Source organism: Cryptomeria japonica, chromosome 10 (genome assembly GCF_030272615.1).
Source record: "Cryptomeria japonica chromosome 10, Sugi_1.0, whole genome shotgun sequence".
Taxonomy (NCBI): Eukaryota; Viridiplantae; Streptophyta; class Pinopsida; order Cupressales; family Cupressaceae; genus Cryptomeria; species Cryptomeria japonica.
In genome coordinates, this window is record NC_081414.1 from 363,782,945 (window position 1) to 363,801,110 (window position 18,166).

At 36.6% G+C, this 18,166-nt stretch overlaps 2 protein-coding genes across 7 annotated transcripts in view; both read left to right on the forward strand.

Moving 5' to 3' along the window:
• LOC131079980 (glucose-1-phosphate adenylyltransferase large subunit 3, chloroplastic/amyloplastic) overlaps window positions 1-18,166 on the forward strand; it is a 225,750-nt gene that overhangs the window by 69,356 nt on the left and 138,228 nt on the right. For all 6 annotated transcript variants that reach the window (XM_058018035.2, XM_058018036.2, XM_058018031.2 and 3 more), the window contains exon 4: window positions 7,428-7,601. In XM_058018035.2, coding sequence (XP_057874018.2) covers window positions 7,428-7,601 — 174 coding nt within the window. The remainder of the gene's footprint in view (window positions 1-7,427; window positions 7,602-18,166) is intronic.
• Window positions 12,137-15,088, forward strand: LOC131859411 (uncharacterized). Its single transcript, XM_059213121.1, has 4 exons — window positions 12,137-12,269; window positions 12,462-13,666; window positions 13,780-14,478; window positions 14,593-15,088. The coding sequence occupies exons 2-4, from the start codon at window positions 12,488-12,490 to the stop codon at window positions 14,974-14,976; spliced, it is 2,262 nt and encodes a 753-aa protein (XP_059069104.1). The 5' UTR covers window positions 12,137-12,269; window positions 12,462-12,487; the 3' UTR covers window positions 14,977-15,088.

Genomic DNA, 18,166 nt, shown 5'->3' on the forward strand with positions numbered 1-18,166 from the left:
TGAAATGAAAGTCACTTTTAGGTATAAAACAAAAATAACACAAAAAAAAAGAGTCAAAAAAACCATTTAAAATTGTTTTTTTTTTAACTTATCCTTTACATCGCCGCCGGTCGAGTCCCAGGCACGGGACTCCGCCAAACTCGCCAAACTCGGCGAGTCTGGCGCCTGGACTCGGCCGAGTCCGAGTCCGAGTCCCCAGGACTCGGCGAGGGTGACTCGCACTCGGACTCGCCGAGTCCAGGCAAGTTTAGGCAATTTTCATTTCTCTGGTTCATATGAAGGACTGCTGTTATAAAAATCAGAATGGTTGCCATACCTTTGTGACATGTTTTCAACATTCATAGGTACCACTTCATCCATTGTAGCATGTTCATCAAATTCCTCATAGAGATTTTTACAAACCTCATTTATGGATGAGTCAATCGGTTCTTCTCTTTTTATTTGCAGCTGATATGAATTCATAGCATCTTCAGCTTCATCTGGAATACCCATAAATTGGGTGAAAGTAAACATTTTCTGTAGCTTTTTTGGAAGGGAACAATACTTATGATAGTTGCTCATGACTGTATCATTGAATGCTTTAACAGAGGGGCTCCTCCTTGTACTTTTAGATGTAGTTGTACCTCTAGAGTGTCTTGAACTCTTTGAAAGTGTTTGATCAAATTCCCTCCTTGCTTGTTTATTTTTACATAACCCTGTCATGATGATTCTTTTTACTGTCCAACTGAAAACCAAATTCAATCACACCAAGTGAATGCAATTATAACCCACAGGTTGGCAGGATTAGGCTCTGATACCACTGAAAGATCCCCGATGGATCCCTTTGCTGATCTGCTGTAGTTTTTAATTTAATAAACTATATCTTCCTGTGATTCCTTTGATGGTTTTAGAGAATAGACAGAAGTTGCAGAAGGTTTGTTTCTTTTTGTGTTTTTTGATAGTTTTCAAACAAGTAATGAGTAATGAACAGTAAACATGAAAGGAGACTGAAAATAAATAAGAACATATAGCCAAATGCAGAATTGCTACAAGCTGTACCAGACAGATTTCTGATTTGTAAAACCAAATAATAATTCCAATGTAGATCCAAGGAACTTACATCCAACAATGATGCCAAACTGAAAGGTGAATAGTGATCATGAATCAAGAATACCTCTAAGGCTGAATACATGCATTCCTTACATTCCACGTGGGATGTACCTGCTGCAAATGGCAGCCCTAAGGCTGCAAGGATCACGCCCAAGCTGAATAATCAATCTGCCATGCTGAAACCCTTACTCTGCAACCTGAAACCACAATGAAGAATGACGTACTCAATCTCTGTCAACAATGCACTTTGCCTGAAGAATCCAATGCCAATAACTGCTGAGGGCTATGTCCCAGCCAATCCAGATCTTGGGGTTTGCGTCCCAGATGAAGAATCGCCCACTCAGAGCTACTTCACAAAATAAGTTTGATTGTGTAAAAAGATAATGAACAATTTGGTCTTCATCTCCCTATATCTCCTTTCCTTTCCAAGCCAAACCCTAAAAGGGAGTAAAGTTGGCGCATTATGAAAAGAGTGTTATTTTCTAATTATGGCGTCAACTATAGGAAAATAACACTAAATTGCAAATAAATAGCTCCAGGCATCCAAAAAGACTCCCGAAGGTGAGAATCATGTAGCAAAGTTCAAGACCTTTCCAACAAGCTATAACACATAGGCATATCAACCCAGATGAAGCTAGAAACCCCTTATTACTCTGAAATGACTAAATACATAGCCTTATTTTAATTTATTTAATCGCTAACTTAGGAAATATTTAAATATATTAAAATATCTCCAGATATCCAATAATAGCCCAAAATGACCAAACAATCATGAATATAACTTTGTCACCTATCTGTGACCGATGCCAGAAAAGTTGAGCTAACTGGCAGTCCCATCCCTAAAATCTAGGGATGCTCCTAGAAACTAGGAAACACACCCAATCTTCTTGAAACTAAAACCATGGTATGGTCTCATGGAACCTCAAATATGGAAACTGCCACAACCTCCTAAAAAGTAGGGAATCTCCCTAAAATCAAGGAACTGCTCCCAGCGGCCCACAAATTGCCTGAAACACAAACTCCGGATATTGAATACCCTGTGTGAGTCTCTATCCACCACTGCCAGCCTACGAGATCCAAATAATAGACCATCCCACTACTCTTCTCTTGTCACCTAGAAAGGGGACATTACAAGTAGAGTGGGCAGCAAAATGTGTGATAATGCCATCAAACCCATTAGAAGACAAGGGCAACTACACTACTGATATTCAAGCTCTAATCACAGACAAGAGCAAGGTCTTTGGAAATCCGCCACTTAGAAGATCTCTAGAGTGTATAATCATGCCACCCCCCTCATCTGAAGAAAAGAGAAGCTATCCTGAAGACATTCAGGCTTTGATTTCAAAGAGGAGCAAGGTGTTTGAGACTCCACCCTCGGGTAGGCCGCGTGAGCGTGGTACTGAACACATCATTGAGTTGGAAGAAGGTATTAAGCCAATCATGACTACTTCTTACCGTTACCCAAAGAAGCAGAAGGACGAGATTGAGAAACCCATTAAGGAGGTTCTAGACATGGGTTACATTAGGCCAAGCAAGAGCCCCTTTGCTTCGGCTATTGTATTGGTGAAGAAGAAGGATGGGACCATACGTATGTGCGTGGATTACTGAGCCTTAAATCAGAAAACCATCAAGAATCGGTACCCCATTTCGAAGATTGATGAGCTCATTGATGAGCTCCATGGTGCCGTGTACTTCTCCAAGATAGACCTCAGATTGGGCTACCATCAAATCATAATGAGGGCTTTTGATGTTGAGAAGACTGCTTTCAGATGCCACTTTGGGCATTTTGAATTTCTAGTCATGCCTTTTGGTTTGACTAATGCTCCAGCCACATTTCAGTCCTGCATGAACAGGATCTTTCAGAAGCAATTGAGGAAGTTTGTGCTCATATTCTTCAATGACATTCTCATCTTCAGCAATTCTTGGAAGGAGCACTTACAACAATTAGATGAAATTCTTAGCATTCTGGAGTCTGAATCATTGTTTGCCAAAGAATCTAAGTGTGAGTTTGGAATGAGGGAGTTGCTCTACTTGGGGCACATCATCAGTGCAAAGGGTGTGAAGGTGGATCCTGAAAAGGTTAGAGCTATCCTTGATTGGCCACCACCTGAGAACATAACTCATTTGAAAGGATTCTTGGGTCTATGCGGTGTTTACAAAAGGTTTGTGAAGGGTTATTCTCAGTTGGCTGCCCCCTCACAGATCTCACTCAGAAAGGAGCCTTTGAGTGGTCTGCAAAGGTACAAACAATGTTTGATCAGTTTAAGGAAATCGTGAGCTCATGCCCGGTTTTAGCCTTACTAGATTTCACCAAGCCTTTTGAATTGCAATGTGATGCGTCAGGAGAAGGTGTTGGTACAGTTCTTATGCAAGACAAGCATCCTATTATCTTTGAAAGTAGAAAGCTGAGAGGGCGTGAAAGGCTATATTCAATCTATGACAAGGAGATGCTTGCCATAATGCATGCCCTTGCGAAATTCAGGTAGTATCTGGTGGGAATTAGGTTCGTTGTTAAGACTGACCATAACAGTCTTAAGCATTTCATGCACCAGAAAGATTTGAATGAAAGACAACAAAAGTGGGGTAGTAAGCTTCAGGCTTATGACTTCGACATCGAGTATGTGAAAGGGAAGAACAACATAGTGGTAGATTCCCTTTCACGGAGACCCCATCTAAGCTCTATATGTGAGTTCACTGCTGATTGCAGGGACCTATTGCTTGCTAATTATGCCAAAAATCAGTTTGCAACCAGCATTGTTGAAGGCACTTTTCATGGTGAAAAGTACAGTTTGGTTGATGGATTGATTTTGTATAAGGGAAGGATTGAAAGATCCCTGATGGATCTCTTTTACCAATCTGCTGTAATTTTTATTTATTTAAATTGATTTTTCCTGCTTATTAATATTTTCTTTCAGAAATAGACAGAAGTTGCAGAAGGGTTGAATTCTTTTTGTATTTTGATGATTTTTCAACAAGTAAATAATGAAGTACAAGTACGTGAACAAAGTACTGAAAATGAAGTTCATATACAGCCAAAACAAATTCGATTCAAGGCAGATTTCTGAATATAAAATCAAATATTTGACCAGATGAAGATTTCCAATAATTTTAGGAAGATTACAATCAGGAATTATTCCAACCTGGATGCTGAAAGAGTAACATAACTAGGAATGAAGTTGTGGCAAGATTCCAGCCCTCCAAGTGTTGCACGTGGGAAGGAAAGTGGCTGCCAGGTACAGCCGTATGGTTGCCAAGTACACCCAACTGGTTAGAAACCCCAAACCCCACGCTGAACTCTGTCAGAATTACTGAACCTCCAGAAAGAATGCCGTACAATCTCCAAGATGCTAATAGCTGCAAACAAATCCAAACCACTGTATTGGGGGCTACGTCCCAAACAGGCAAGGCATTGGGGTTGGCGTCCCAGATGCTGAAAAGCTCTTCCAGAGCCAAATCTCAAATCCAAAATGTAAAATGTGTAAAAGATAATCATAGAATGAAGCTCCTATCCCCTTATAACCCCTCTCAATTGCAAATCGAACCCTAATTGTCTCCAAGTGGCGTGGTCTAGTGGAAATGTTATAATTTCTTATTTTAAAGTGGTCATGTTACTAGAAAATGACCTTTTTCCCCATAGACATAAATCCGCTCACTGAATTGCCCTGAGACCAAAGAGAAAGATTTAAAGAATTTCAAGATCTTTCCAACGAGCTATCACACAATAGGATGCGCATCCAGATGAGACCAAAAATCCCCTTATTACTCCAAAATGGCTAACAACTTAGCCTTATTTAATTATTAAACGCTAACTTAGGAAATATTAAAAATATAACCCAAATAGCCACAAAATGCCCAACTGACATTACAAACCCTAAAATCATCCTGTCACCTGTCTGTGACTGAAGTCGGAAATCAAGGATTCACTGGTAGTCTCATCCCTAAAATCTAGGGATGTTCCTAAAATTTAGGAAACAAGCCCAATCTCTTTGAAACTGAAACCATCTAAAAGGTCATGAATAACCTCACGACTGGCAACTGTCACGACCTCCTAAAATTTAGGGATACCCCCTAAAATCTAGGAACTGCTCCAAACTGGCTCCAAACTGCCTGTAAAGCCAAAATCCAATCACTATATGCACTGAATGAGTCCCAATCAACCTCTGCTAGCCTACGAGACTCCAATGATAGGCCAACTCCTCCGTCTCCGATGTCCACTCTAGAAAGGGGACATGACAAGGATCCTTCTTCTACCTGAATCTAAGTTGAAGGAGAAGGTATTGCAGACTTTTCACGACATTCCTCTTGCTGGCCAACAAGGTTTTTTCAAGACTTACAAGCAGATTTGAGAGAGATTCTCTTGGAAGGGGTTGAAGAGAGATGTGTCTTGAAGAGAGACATTCCTCTTGCTGGCCAAAAGTCTACATGTAGCAACATAATCTGCTGCATTATCGCTCACCACTTGTACTACATTCTCCTCACCCACCTCATGTATGACTTCCTCTATAGCCTCACATAGGAATGTGGCATTTTTTGAATGTGGGGAAGCATCAATGGACTTCAGGAACATGGTGCCACATGAAATTTGAAAATAAAGAAAAATCAATGATCATTCAATAAATCTTAAATTAAATATACTAATCACTAAATCACATTCAAATTATTCAATGCATTGATGGAAGTAGAATGATCAATCACCTCCAGAAGAAACAAGAAAATTCAGGAGCGTCCTGTTTCTCCTCTCAGTCCAACCATCAGTCATGATGGTGCGACCCTTCTTGCTCCATTTCTTGCGTGGTCCTCTAATGTGGCTTTTACATCAGCCACTGATATTGTCAAAATTGGGCCACTTAAGTCAGATTCAAAAGGGGCTTTGGACTCCGCCCCACAAATAGTGATGGCATCAACCATGCTCTGCCAATAAGGAGAGTTGTCACAAATAAATTAAATAAGATAAGTACATGTCCAATAAAAATTCATTAGACAAAGCAAACTGTAAATATTAAAAATTCAAAACAATCAATAAAGAATTATCTGGCTGCAAAGAATGGAGTGGTGCAATAGTACCAAAATCTCCAAATTGCACATCTAGTTGCATCATGTGCCTCCTTGTTCTCAACCCATGCTATTAAGCAACGGTTGGGCACCAAGATTAGTGCATCTCAACCTTTTCTTTCATGTACCTTAGAGATCATCTGATCTCTTCATCTTGATCATATGTGGTCTCTTCCCACCTTTTTTGGGGTCTAGGAGCATCAATATCTTAAATTAGACTTGACTTTTTTAAGGCAATGACACCAGTTTTACTTCTATATTTGATAAAACTTTTACTTGCATAAAAGAATATAAATAACAATGCATACTATACAGAGTGACAAAAGTATACCTTTCTTCATGTGAAATTCTTATAATGAAGTAGACTAGGGATGATCAATAAAGGATTAGACTAATTTCCATGACTATTAGAAGCCTATTTAAAGAACCTAACAATTTTTAGGGAGAACACAACTGTTTACAGCTAGTAATAATTGACTCCTCACAACTACCGAAAAGCCAACAATTAAATACTACGTAGTTGGATTCAACAAACTAATAAAACATTATAAAGTTATTTTATGCTAACTACAAATTTTAGCTCAAAACCTGACATGATATGGAAATTTCATATAGGTACAATAAAATCTATCTCGAGTAAGCAGGTTTCCCAATTTAGCCTATTGTTTATTGTGTTTCAAAATTTTTAGTGAGTAATCAATTAGATGAAAGGTAAGGTTCAAATTTGATGATATTATAAATCAGGTAGAAAACTGCCAAACAATCAAACCCATCAAGCCTCTATCAGATTCTGATCTATCTATTTGAAGGAATTTATTTGGTTAATTGTATTAAAGAAAATTATGCAGTACTTGAATTGAGTTCAGTGAATCATAACTTAAACTAGAATATCTAATATCTCACATGAGGGGAAAGCTCCCTTGTTACTTGCAGTTTATTTTTTATTACCCAGAAAAAATGGTCTAAGGAGAGAATAGAAATGTAAGCACAGATTTCTCTACAAATGGATGGGGAGGAAAAGTTACTGCCGATTGCTACAACCAATGACAAATATTTAAAAAAAAAAGTCCTTTAATGATATTGTATGTTCTCCTTTGTTATTATCATTTATACCCCTGGTTTTTGATTCGTTGAACCTTGAGAAGATCTAGACACAAAAAGATTGACTGATTTTAGCGAATTGACATTTTGCTGAACTTTTCTTCTGGTTGTAAATTTTGAAGTGTGGTCATTCAAAATTAGTAAATACCTCAGTAGTGATCTTTACCAACAGTTTTATTTTGCAGGTTCCTATTGGGGGTGCATATCGTTTAATTGATGTGCCAATGAGCAACTGTATCAATAGTGGAATCAACAAGGTTTACATTCTTACACAATTTAATTCAGCTTCTCTCAATAGACACCTTTCAAGGGCCTACAACTTTTGTAATGGAGTAAACTTTGGAGATGGTTTTGTTGAGGTAAAGCTTCTGGACATTTTGATATAACATTTTTCTACTTTCTGTAGTTAATAAGAAATATTTGTTTAGAAATAAGTATTTGAAGTCACAAAATTTGATGATAAGCCATTGCTTTTGATCTCAAATAAATTTTTGAATGAATGCTATAATTTTTTATATTCTTTCTATTTCAGTTTTTTTTTGATACCACAAAAATTGGAGCCTATCAGAAGGAATAGATGATTGATATGCATACATACATGTCCCTGGAATCGAAGTATGACCATTATATGAGTGATATAGCTATATAATACTCGGTTTTAACTATTTTGATTGTAAACTTAGATTAAACCAAGTCAAAAAAATAAATCTGCATCACATTATTTGAAAAACAGCTTAATTCTACTGTGGAATTAAAAAGTCGTAGCAAAACTTTGTATTCATTTTCAGTCAACTAGCTTATGATGTCTACAAACTAAAATGATTTCTTGGATATTCAAAAAACTCGCAATTGATAGTGACTATAAGACTGAAAATAAATTTAGTATTGATTTGCCATTTTTTTATTTTGTAATTTTATTACATAAATATCACTTTTTCCTTCCAAATCAAATTTCTTGTTTTTCTTTTTTCTCTAGACAAGTTCACCCAAGTACAACATGCCATGCACAAAATAATAGTTCATAACTTGTTTTTTATAAATGAATATGTTTTTCAATCTTTATAATGTATGTGGAAACTATCTTTTAGCTGGTAGCACAATTTGACAAAGTAGTTTAAAAAATATGTTACTAATTGGCAGAGTTACCCGGGGATGCGTCCCCGACTTGAAAACCCCCGTCCCCGTCTCGGGGACGTTTCAGGGACTTGGGGACGGCCAGGGGACGTTTCCCCCCGTCCCCAAATTGCCCTATATTTTTAGGGGATGTCCCCGAAACGGGGGGACGCCTGCCCTAGCCTTGGGGGACGTCCGTACGTCCCGGGGACGGCTGGGGACGGCTGGGACGTCCCCAATCCGTCCCGGGGACGGCTAGACGTCCCCCTTATCTAAGGCCATTAATAAATATTAAAAAACTAAAAAAAGTTGTATTTTCAAATTTTTTAAAATTTTTTCTAATATAGGCCCCTTATTAATTCAAATTGTTCGTAAAAATAAAAAATTAAAAGATAACATTAATTTAATTCATAATTTTGACAATGAAACTATATGGCAGCAGTGTAGCCTTTGGGCATTTTGACACAGAGATTAGAAAATCGCCCAAAAATTGCCAAACTCGGCGAGTTAATAGAAAAATAACACCCAACACCTTTATGAAAGAATAAGTTTTTTTGGGGCGCTGCCCCTTGACCCCGCAAGGGGCGATGCCCCTTGACCCCACCTTGGGGGCGCTGCCCCCAAACCCCCGTTGAAAAATATGGGGGGAAACCGCGTCGATAGAAGTAGGGAAAATTTAACCTCTTTGTTTTGACATTTTGTATGTTATTTCTTTAATATCTATTATGATATGCATATTGACAATGTGAATGAATTGAAATTCTGATTTATGAATGCATAATTGCATATTGTCTATTGAGTATTAACAATGTTGTATGTTCAGAATTTACATTCTAAAATGTCTTCAACTTTTCATAGTATCATACACATGCCATTTCCATGTTTTATTGTTTTCATATGAATATAATGTATGTATGCATGCTTTATCCATGTTTTCATATGAACATTTAGAATTTTGAAATTTTCCCTATATATTTTAAATATTTCCTATATTTTAATAGCCGTCCCCTTTGCCGTCCCCCGCTGTCCCCAAATTTGGCAAAAAAATTTGCCGTCCCGAAAACGCGTTCCGCCGTCCCCTGCCGTCCCCGTCCCGGAAACTCGGGGTAACTTTGCTAATTGGCGATTAATACAGGACTCTCAATTTCATGTTCCATGGAATATTTCATTGCATAAGCAATGAGTATTATATAAAAGGTACGTATCCTACCAAGAATCTTAAAATATCCACGTAAGAAGATTTTAGCTGATTTAGATTCCATCCTCTCGACATGACTTTATGAAACTTTAGTTTGTACTTTTCACCTTTTCAAATTTTATCCTTCGTTTTGTACTGTATTTTTTTTCCCAATCTTTTGCTAATTTTGCTGGTAAATTCTGGGCAAGTATTATTTTTCAAGGGAATTATTACTAATTGAGAATGATTCTCCAGCCCTGAAGTTTTTCAAGATCTTAATTTTCTTAACCTACATCATGTCTGCTTTATTCTCTTTTTCATAAAATACATCTCTTGTAGCTATATTAAAAAATTATTATCTATCCAAACTTTTTATAAAAATTTATTGGTAAAATTTTAAGAGACTTGTCAATGAATATATGACATCTGAACTCTCTTAATTTGCATCAAATCCTTATTTTCTTCTGTTACAACTCTTAAATACATTTCCCTCGTTAACTTATCGCAACAAGATGAATTATACCATTACACGAATCAGGGTCTCCTCTTGCTCAACTTTGGGCCTACTCCCATTAGCTCCATTTAGAATTAGATCATCATTTTTTAAGGGAACCTTATGTATTAGCAATCTAGGTGGAAGTCTTGGTCATTCTTGGACAAGAGTTTGAAGATTTCTAAAACCCATTATTTTTTATATTTTCCACATTTTCTGATTTTACATTTTTGGAGCGTCACAGAGTGGATTCTTCCGTCAAATGCAATGAAAATTACTCTTCACCACCTTTCAAATTAATTTATAAGCTAATCTTCCCAACACATATCTAACGTCTTAATTTTTGAACTACTTTCAAAGAGTTGTCACCTTGACAAGAGGTAGTACCAAAAGAACCCCGTATCAACACATCATTCAGTTTCTAGGTTGTTTATCCTTATCGAGCAATTCATTTCCACTTTCAATCCACTTGGAGGGGCGATCCTTTGATTCTCAATGAGAACCCTTCATTTACTATTTTATTAACTTTTTAATTTCTACATTGCATAGGGATAAAATAAATACATACTAACAAAGAAAGCAGAGATAAAGGAATAAATCTGTCCCACAGAGATTGCCTTGTTTGTTTACTCTCTTTTTCACAATAAAATCTTATTGTTTTGCAATTTTATTTATTCTTAATTTATATTTTAGTACTATTCAATATTCATCTAAATCACATTAAGGCCATAGCTAGGGTGTTGCCATCTAAATTGCATTCTTAATTTAGGTCACTTAGCTTAGCAATCTTGAGAAAAAAAGTACAACTACTTCATCTTCAATTGTCTTGTAATGTCCCCATTTTTGGCCCAAGTGTTTGTAGAGAAAATAGTTTAATAAATTAAATTAAGTAGTGTAAATTAATGTTTTTCACACAACCCATATTCAATTAATTATGTTTTCAAGTTGAATATTTAATTTTAATAAAGTGACTTATCTTTGGCCAAAAAAAAAGTAAAAAAAAAGAGTCACTAAAAGGAGATAAAAGGTTTATTATTTAAAAAGTGATTTTATAATATATAAATTTCAGAAAGTTCTGCTAGGGTTATTAAAGAAGGTTGTGGCTCGAAGAAAGGAATTCATTCTTAAGATTGATAATTTCTTGTTTTGGGATTTTGTGCCTGTGGCCAAATTCTTATTGGCAGGGTGAAAACCCCAATGGTTTCTTCACAAACAAAACTCCAAAAGGCCATAGCTAGGGTGTAGCCCTCTGAATTGTATTCTTAATTTAGGTCACTAAGCTTAGAAATCTTGAGAAAAATAAATACAACTGCTTGATCTTCAATTGTCTTGAAATGTTTGCACTTTTGGCCCATGCATTCAAAGAGAATATAATTTAATTAATCAAATTGTCTTAAATAATACTTTTTTAGACAACTTGTATTCAATTGATTATGTTTTTAAGTTGAATATTTTATTTTTATAAAGTGACTTATCTTGGATAAAAAAGAAAAGTAAAAAATATAGTCACTTTAAGGAGATAAAAGGTTTATTATTTAAAAAGTGATTTTATAATATAGAACATGCACTGCTATGCAGCCTGGCTGATTCTGAATTTACAAAAGTCATGCATTGCAAATCAGCAAAAGAGATATGGAACAAACTGAAAAGTATCTATGTAGGAGATGAAAAGGTAAGAGAGGCCAAGCTTCAATCACTTAGAATGAAATTTGAAAGCTATGATACCGGTTCTCCCCTTTTTTGCCTGGGTCCTGGTCCTGGTCCGTGCCCGGTCCTGGTCCTGGTCCGGTTCGCCCTGGGTCCCCCCCGGGTCCTGCCCAGGCGGCTAGGTTCCCTGTGGGTCCTGCCATGCAGGACCCACAGGGAACCCAGTCGCCTGGGCAGGACCCGGGGGGGACCCAGGGCGAACCCAGGAGGACCCGGGCGAACCCAGGAGGACCCGGGTGAACCCAAGCCCGTGGGTTCCCAAAAACGGGGCCCACGGGTTAGAAAGCATTTAAAAACAATAAAAAAACAATATTTTTAATCTTTTAAATACATCTAAACCCTAATCCACCCCTCTATAATGAATTTCATGCATCAAAACATGCATTCAACCTATTCTACTTGCATTTTTGAAGATTTTTTCTCTACAATCAGGGTTCTTAGTTTTTGTATTTTTCTTCGAAGGTGACGACTACGAAGGTGTGAGACACGCATCAAAGGCATAGGAATCACTGGAGAAGAAAGATTTAGCCATTAAAGGTAAGTGAATCTGAATTTTTTTCAAGTTTTCAAGAATTTTTCCAAGTTTTTTTCAAATTTTTAAATTTTTTTTAATTTTTTTTAAAGAAGTCTTGTATATTTTTTTACACTTTGTATGCATAGTATGGGGTTATAATACCAAAATTTTAATAATTTTTTTCAATAATGTTGTGCATTCTCTTTTCATTTTAGGTGCACTATTCATATAATCATACATAATGGCTGGAACTGGAAGTGCAAGTGCAAGCTCTAGTTCAGTTGCAAATGTCCGAAATGAAAATACCCCCTTTAAAATTGATCAAGATTCACCACTTTGGCATTATACAACAATGATCAAGCCAGTGTCTGGTGGTGGGGGTTTTGTTTGGCGATGCAACCATTGTGGCATTGAGTATACCAGTTCATACTATCGAGTGAAAGGCCACCTTTGTTTCATCCCTGGGCGTGGAATAAAATTTTGTAAGGGATCAGATGGCAAGGGGCTGCCAAAAGCTCTAGTTTTGGGATATATTAAAGAACAAGAGGAAGCTGATAGGAGAAGTAGCAAAGCAAAGACTGATCATCCTCTTGTCCATCAAAGCTCAATGTCTAAGAGGCCTTCTAGTAGCATGGGCTCCACAAGACCAGCTAGTTCACATCCTTTCATGCAAAACCCACCAGTTGATGCAGTAGAGAATCAGAATGTTGTGGCTTCACGGAAAAGAGGCCCATTGGATTTTGCCTTCAAAAATGAATTGAGAGAGATTGCAGATTCCAAAATTGCACGTTGCCTTTATGGCAATGGGCTTCCTTTCAACCTTGTTAGATCACCTTACTTTCGGGACATGGTGCATACTCTTTGCAATACACCTTCTGATTATGTTTGTCCAGGGTATGAAAAGGTGAGAACCACCTTATTGGCAAAGGAGAAAGCATCCATAGAGTTACAGTTGAAGGTCATCAAAGATACATGGCAGGAAACAGGTGTGACCATTGTTTTTGATGGATGGAAAGATTGTAAAAATAGGCCATTGATCAATGTTATAGCAGTGTGTCCTAAAGGGGCAATGTTTTTGAAAGCAGTGGATTGTGAGGGGCAAGTGAAAGATGCAAGTTTCATTGCCAATATCTTGATAGAATGCATTGACATGGTGGGGCCTCAAAATGTTGTCCAAGTTGTAACTGACAATGCTAAAAATTGTAGGGCAGCAGGGACTATAGTGGAGGCTACATATGGTCACATCTTTTGGACACCATGCGCAGTACACTCACTCAATTTAATCATGCAAAAGCTTGGCACACAAATTGATTGGGTGAAAAAACTATATGCGGAGGCTGAGGAGATTCAAATGTTTGTGACTAATCATCATATGTCACAAGCCATTTTCAGGACCTTCTCCAAGTTGGAGTTGTTGAAGGTAATTTATAATTACTAATTTTAAATATTATTTTTTAATTTTTTAGTTTTAAATTTGTATTTTTTATAGACTTGCATTTGATATATGTTGTGTATTTTGTTATGTCATGTTAGGTTGCTGAAACACGATTTGCATCTCACACGCTCGTCTTAAGACGACTTCTGAAGGTGCGAGACGCCTTGAGTTCTATGGTCATCAACAGCTTGTGGAGTGTATGGAAGCAGTCCCACACAGAAAGAGCTCTAAAAGTAAGAGCATTGATCCTTAGTGAGAAATGGTGGGATGATGTGGAATATGTTTTGAATTTCACTGAGCCCATCATGAGCATGATCAGGTATGCTGATACTGATCGCCCATGTTTGGGCGAGATTTATGATGGCATGGATTGCATGGTGGAAAAAATAAAAGAAGTAATAAATAGAAAAGAAAATGATCCAACGGAAACATTTTTCAAAGTTGTGCAAAAAATTGTTGTTGACCGTTGGAACAAGATGACCACCCCCTTACATCTCTTAGCATTTGCTTTGACGCCAAAATTTTATAGTGCAGAGATGCTTGCAACACCAAGGAGGGTGCCACCATATAGAGATGCAGAGGTTGCTTCTGGCTATAGGGTTGCCTTTAAAAAGATATATCAAGATGAGGAGACAAGAAATATTGTCATGAGGGAGTTTGGCCAATTTGTATCTGCAAAAAATCATGATGTTGTAGCTCTTAATGCTAGATATGGGATGGATGCTGATGAGTGGTGGTATGTACATGGTCAAGGCTCCATTTACTTGCAGCCTCTTGCAATTAAACTTAACTCCCAAGTATGTATCTTTTTATTTTTTATTTTTATAGTTTTCCAATTCCATTTGATGCTATCATTTTTTTATTTTATAATTTTAATTTGTAAATTTCTAATTATGTTTAACTTTTAATAGGTTGCAAGTTCTTCTTCAGCTGAGCGGAATTGGAGTACATACTCCTTCATCCACTCAGTCAAACGTAATCGTTTGGGTGCAAAGAAAGCTGAGGATTTGGTCTACGTACACTCCAACCTTCGTTTGTTGTCACATAAGGACCCTGAATATAGTGAGGGTGTAACAAGGAATTGGGATCTAGCCCCTGAGTGTGCTGATTTAGATGCTACAGTTGCACAACTTTGCCAAGTCTCTATAGACGAGGCGGTTATGGAATTTGAGAGAGACATAGCTAGTGGGAGTGGCATTCCATTTGATATTGGTTCAATTGATGCTGAATTTGAACCACTTGATGACCGTGAGCTTGGGTTGGATGCTTCAGATGAAGATGAATATGGAATTTAAATCCCATAGATGGCTTGTAATTTGAATGTTTAACTTTATACTTTATTGTGTCATGACATTTTCACATTTTGAAACTTGAAACTTGAATATTATCTTTTTTGCAAATTATGAATATGATATTACATTTATGATTTATGATATATCAATATCAGAGTATTTATTGGCATTGGCAATTATGGATTTATGATTTATTGATTTATGTCAATGATTTATCTGTTATCATCTATGTATCATTGTATGGGAAAGTTACATTGTATGTTTGATGTTTCATATTTGTATGTTTGAACTGTGAACATATATAATTTTGATGTTTGAAGTTTGAACATATATATATATATATATTAAAAAAAATTAATATATATATATATATGTACGGACGAACCCGTACCCGTACCCAAATTTTTTTTTTTTTTTGCCGAATCTGCGAACTCGTACCCGAATCCGAACCCGAATCCGAACCGGAACCGGTAACTTAGTTTGAAAGCCTTAAAATGAAGGAAGATGAAGATATCGCCACCTACTTTTTGTGTGTGGATGAAATCATAAATGCAATCACAACATTAGGAGAAGAAGTTGAAGACACACCTCTTGTTCGAAAATTGTTGAGAACATTGACAATGAAATTTGATCTTAAGATATCAGCAATAGAAGAAATGAAGGATTTGAAAACATTAACAAAAGATGAATTGTTTGGAATCCTCACAACCTATGAAATGAGGAGAGAAGACAAACTAGCACAAAAAGAGGTATCCTTCAAAGCATCAAAGAAGGGCAAGAACAAAAATCATACACCAAAAGAAAACATAAGCAATGAATCAGATGAGGCTGAAGCTTATTTCATGAGAAAGTTCAAAAAGGACAAAGGCAAATACAAAGGAAAATTCCCATTCAAATGTTTCAATTGTGGCAAGGTTGGGCACTATGCTTCAAAGTGTCCTCAAAATGAAAGTGATAGTAGTGAAGAGGAAAAAAAGAGCTATTCAAAGAAGAAAGGAAAGAAATACTTCAAGAAGAACTACTCAAAACATAAGAAAAGCTTCTACTCTAAGCAAAGTTCCAGTTCATCGGAGGAAAGCTCTGAAGATATATCCAGTAGTGATGGAGAAGAGATTCTTTTTATGGCAATGAAAGTCGAAGATGATGAAGATGTGAAGAAAGAAAGACAAGAGGCTATGTGTGATGAAGAAGATATAGATCTTGAAGAAGAGTTACATTACGCATATAAACAAAATGAAAGGCTAAAAGGAAGAGTCTCAAAATATAAGACAAAATTACAAGAATCAAGCAAACTCATTGAAGACTTAAAAATACAATTGGAGGAAGCAAAGAAGAGTGAGAAGGAAATAAAGGATCGGCTTAAAAGAAAAGAGGAAGGATGCAACAAATTAGAATTAGAAATTGTCTCCTTAAAACAAGACTTGGGGAAACTTCAAAAATTTGAAGACAGCACCAAGAAAATGGATCGACTTCTCAAGGCACAAAGACCTACGTTCATTAAATCAGGTCTAGGTCATGAAGAGGATCAAACAACAAATGCTACTAGTTCAAAAACTTTGGATGATTCATGGAAGATAGTAGAAAACAAAAGAAGGAAGAATGATGCTCAAAAATCTCATCCTCCCACAAATATGTTGAAAACATCTCACATAAAGAAATCACATGTAACTAATAATTATTATCCATTCAAAGGACATTGTTTTTCATGCTATAAGTTTGGTCATAAAGCAATTGATTGTAGAAGTCATACTAGAAATATTTCTAACTTCACTCCAAAGAACTATAATTCATTTTCTCCTCTAATGAATTATGATGTAATATGTTATAAGTGTCACAATTTTGGACACACAGCCAGATTCTGCAGAACCATCTTCCCTAGTTTACCAAGAAAGGGAGATGTACCTATCAAAAAGGAGGAAACATCTAGAATGACTTGGAAGAAAAAACAGCAAGAAGAGAAAGAATTCTTATTTGGTCAAATAGCCTTTCATGCAAAGAACAAGAAGGATAGATGGTATGTAGACAGCGGATGCTCAAGGCACATGACAGGGGATAAAAACAAATTCATCTCTTTTGAACCAGCAGATGAAGGATCAGTAAGGTTAGGTGATAACACAAAAAGAGAAATAAAAGGTAAAGGAACACTTAATTTAGATTATGGAAAGACTAAAACTGAGAATGTGCTATATGTCAAAGGCTTAAAAGAAAATTTGTTAAGTGTTAGCCAACTTTGTGATCAAGGACATAGTGTAACATTTTTGTCTAAGGGATGTGAGATTAAAAAGGATGGAAAAATTATTGCAAATGCCCATAGAACTGCAAATAATTTATATATTCTAAATGAAATAAATGAAGAAACATGTAATTTTGTTCAAGAGGATGAAAACTAGCTATGGCACAAAAGGCTAGGCCACCTTAACTTTGATAATCTTGTCAAAATCAGCAAAAAGGAAGCAGTAAGGGATATGCCTAGAATTACAAAACCATCTAATGTCATTTGCAAACAATGCCAATTTGGGAAACACACTCGAGTAAGTTTTAAATCCAAAGAATACTCTTCTTCAAAGCCTCTAGAGCTGATACATACAGACTTATGTGGACCAACCAGAACAAAAAGTTTGCAAGGGGAAAGGTATTTTATGCTACTCATAGATGATTACTCCAGGATGACTTGGGTCGCCTTTCTAAAAGAAAAATTTGAAGCTCTTGCAAAATTTAAAGCCTTCAAAGAGTTAGTTGAAAATGAGATGGATGTCAAAATTAAGTGTCTTAGATCAGACCGAGGAGGGGAATTCACTTCAAATGAGTTTGAAGATTTTTGCACAAAACATGGAATAAGAAGACAACTTTCAGCAGCAAGAACTCCACAACAAAATGGGGTTGTTGAAAGGAAGAATAGAACAGTTCAGGAAATGGCAAGAGCTATGTTGAATGAATCAAAGATTGCAGACACTTTTTGGAAAGAAGCAGTTCACACAACAGTGTACATATTGAATAGAGCGCAAATAAGGGTAAACAATGACAAGACACCATATGAACTATGGAAAGGAAGGGCTGCAATTGTTGATTATTTCAGGATTTTTGGTAGCACTTGCTACATTAGAAGAGATGAAGAGGACTTGGGAAAGTTTGATGCTCGGTTAGATGAAGGAATCTTTCTTGGATATTCCACCAGAAGCAAAGCCTATAAATG

Coding starts and splice junctions, on each gene's coding strand:
- LOC131859411 (XM_059213121.1), top strand. CDS start 12,488: ATGGCTGGAACTGGAAGTGCAAGTGCAAGCTCTAGTTCAGTTGCAAAT. Junction 13,667..13,779: donor CCAAGTTGGAGTTGTTGAAG/GTAATTTATAAT, acceptor ATGTCATGTTAG/GTTGCTGAAACACGATTTGC. Junction 14,479..14,592: donor CAATTAAACTTAACTCCCAA/GTATGTATCTTT, acceptor AACTTTTAATAG/GTTGCAAGTTCTTCTTCAGC.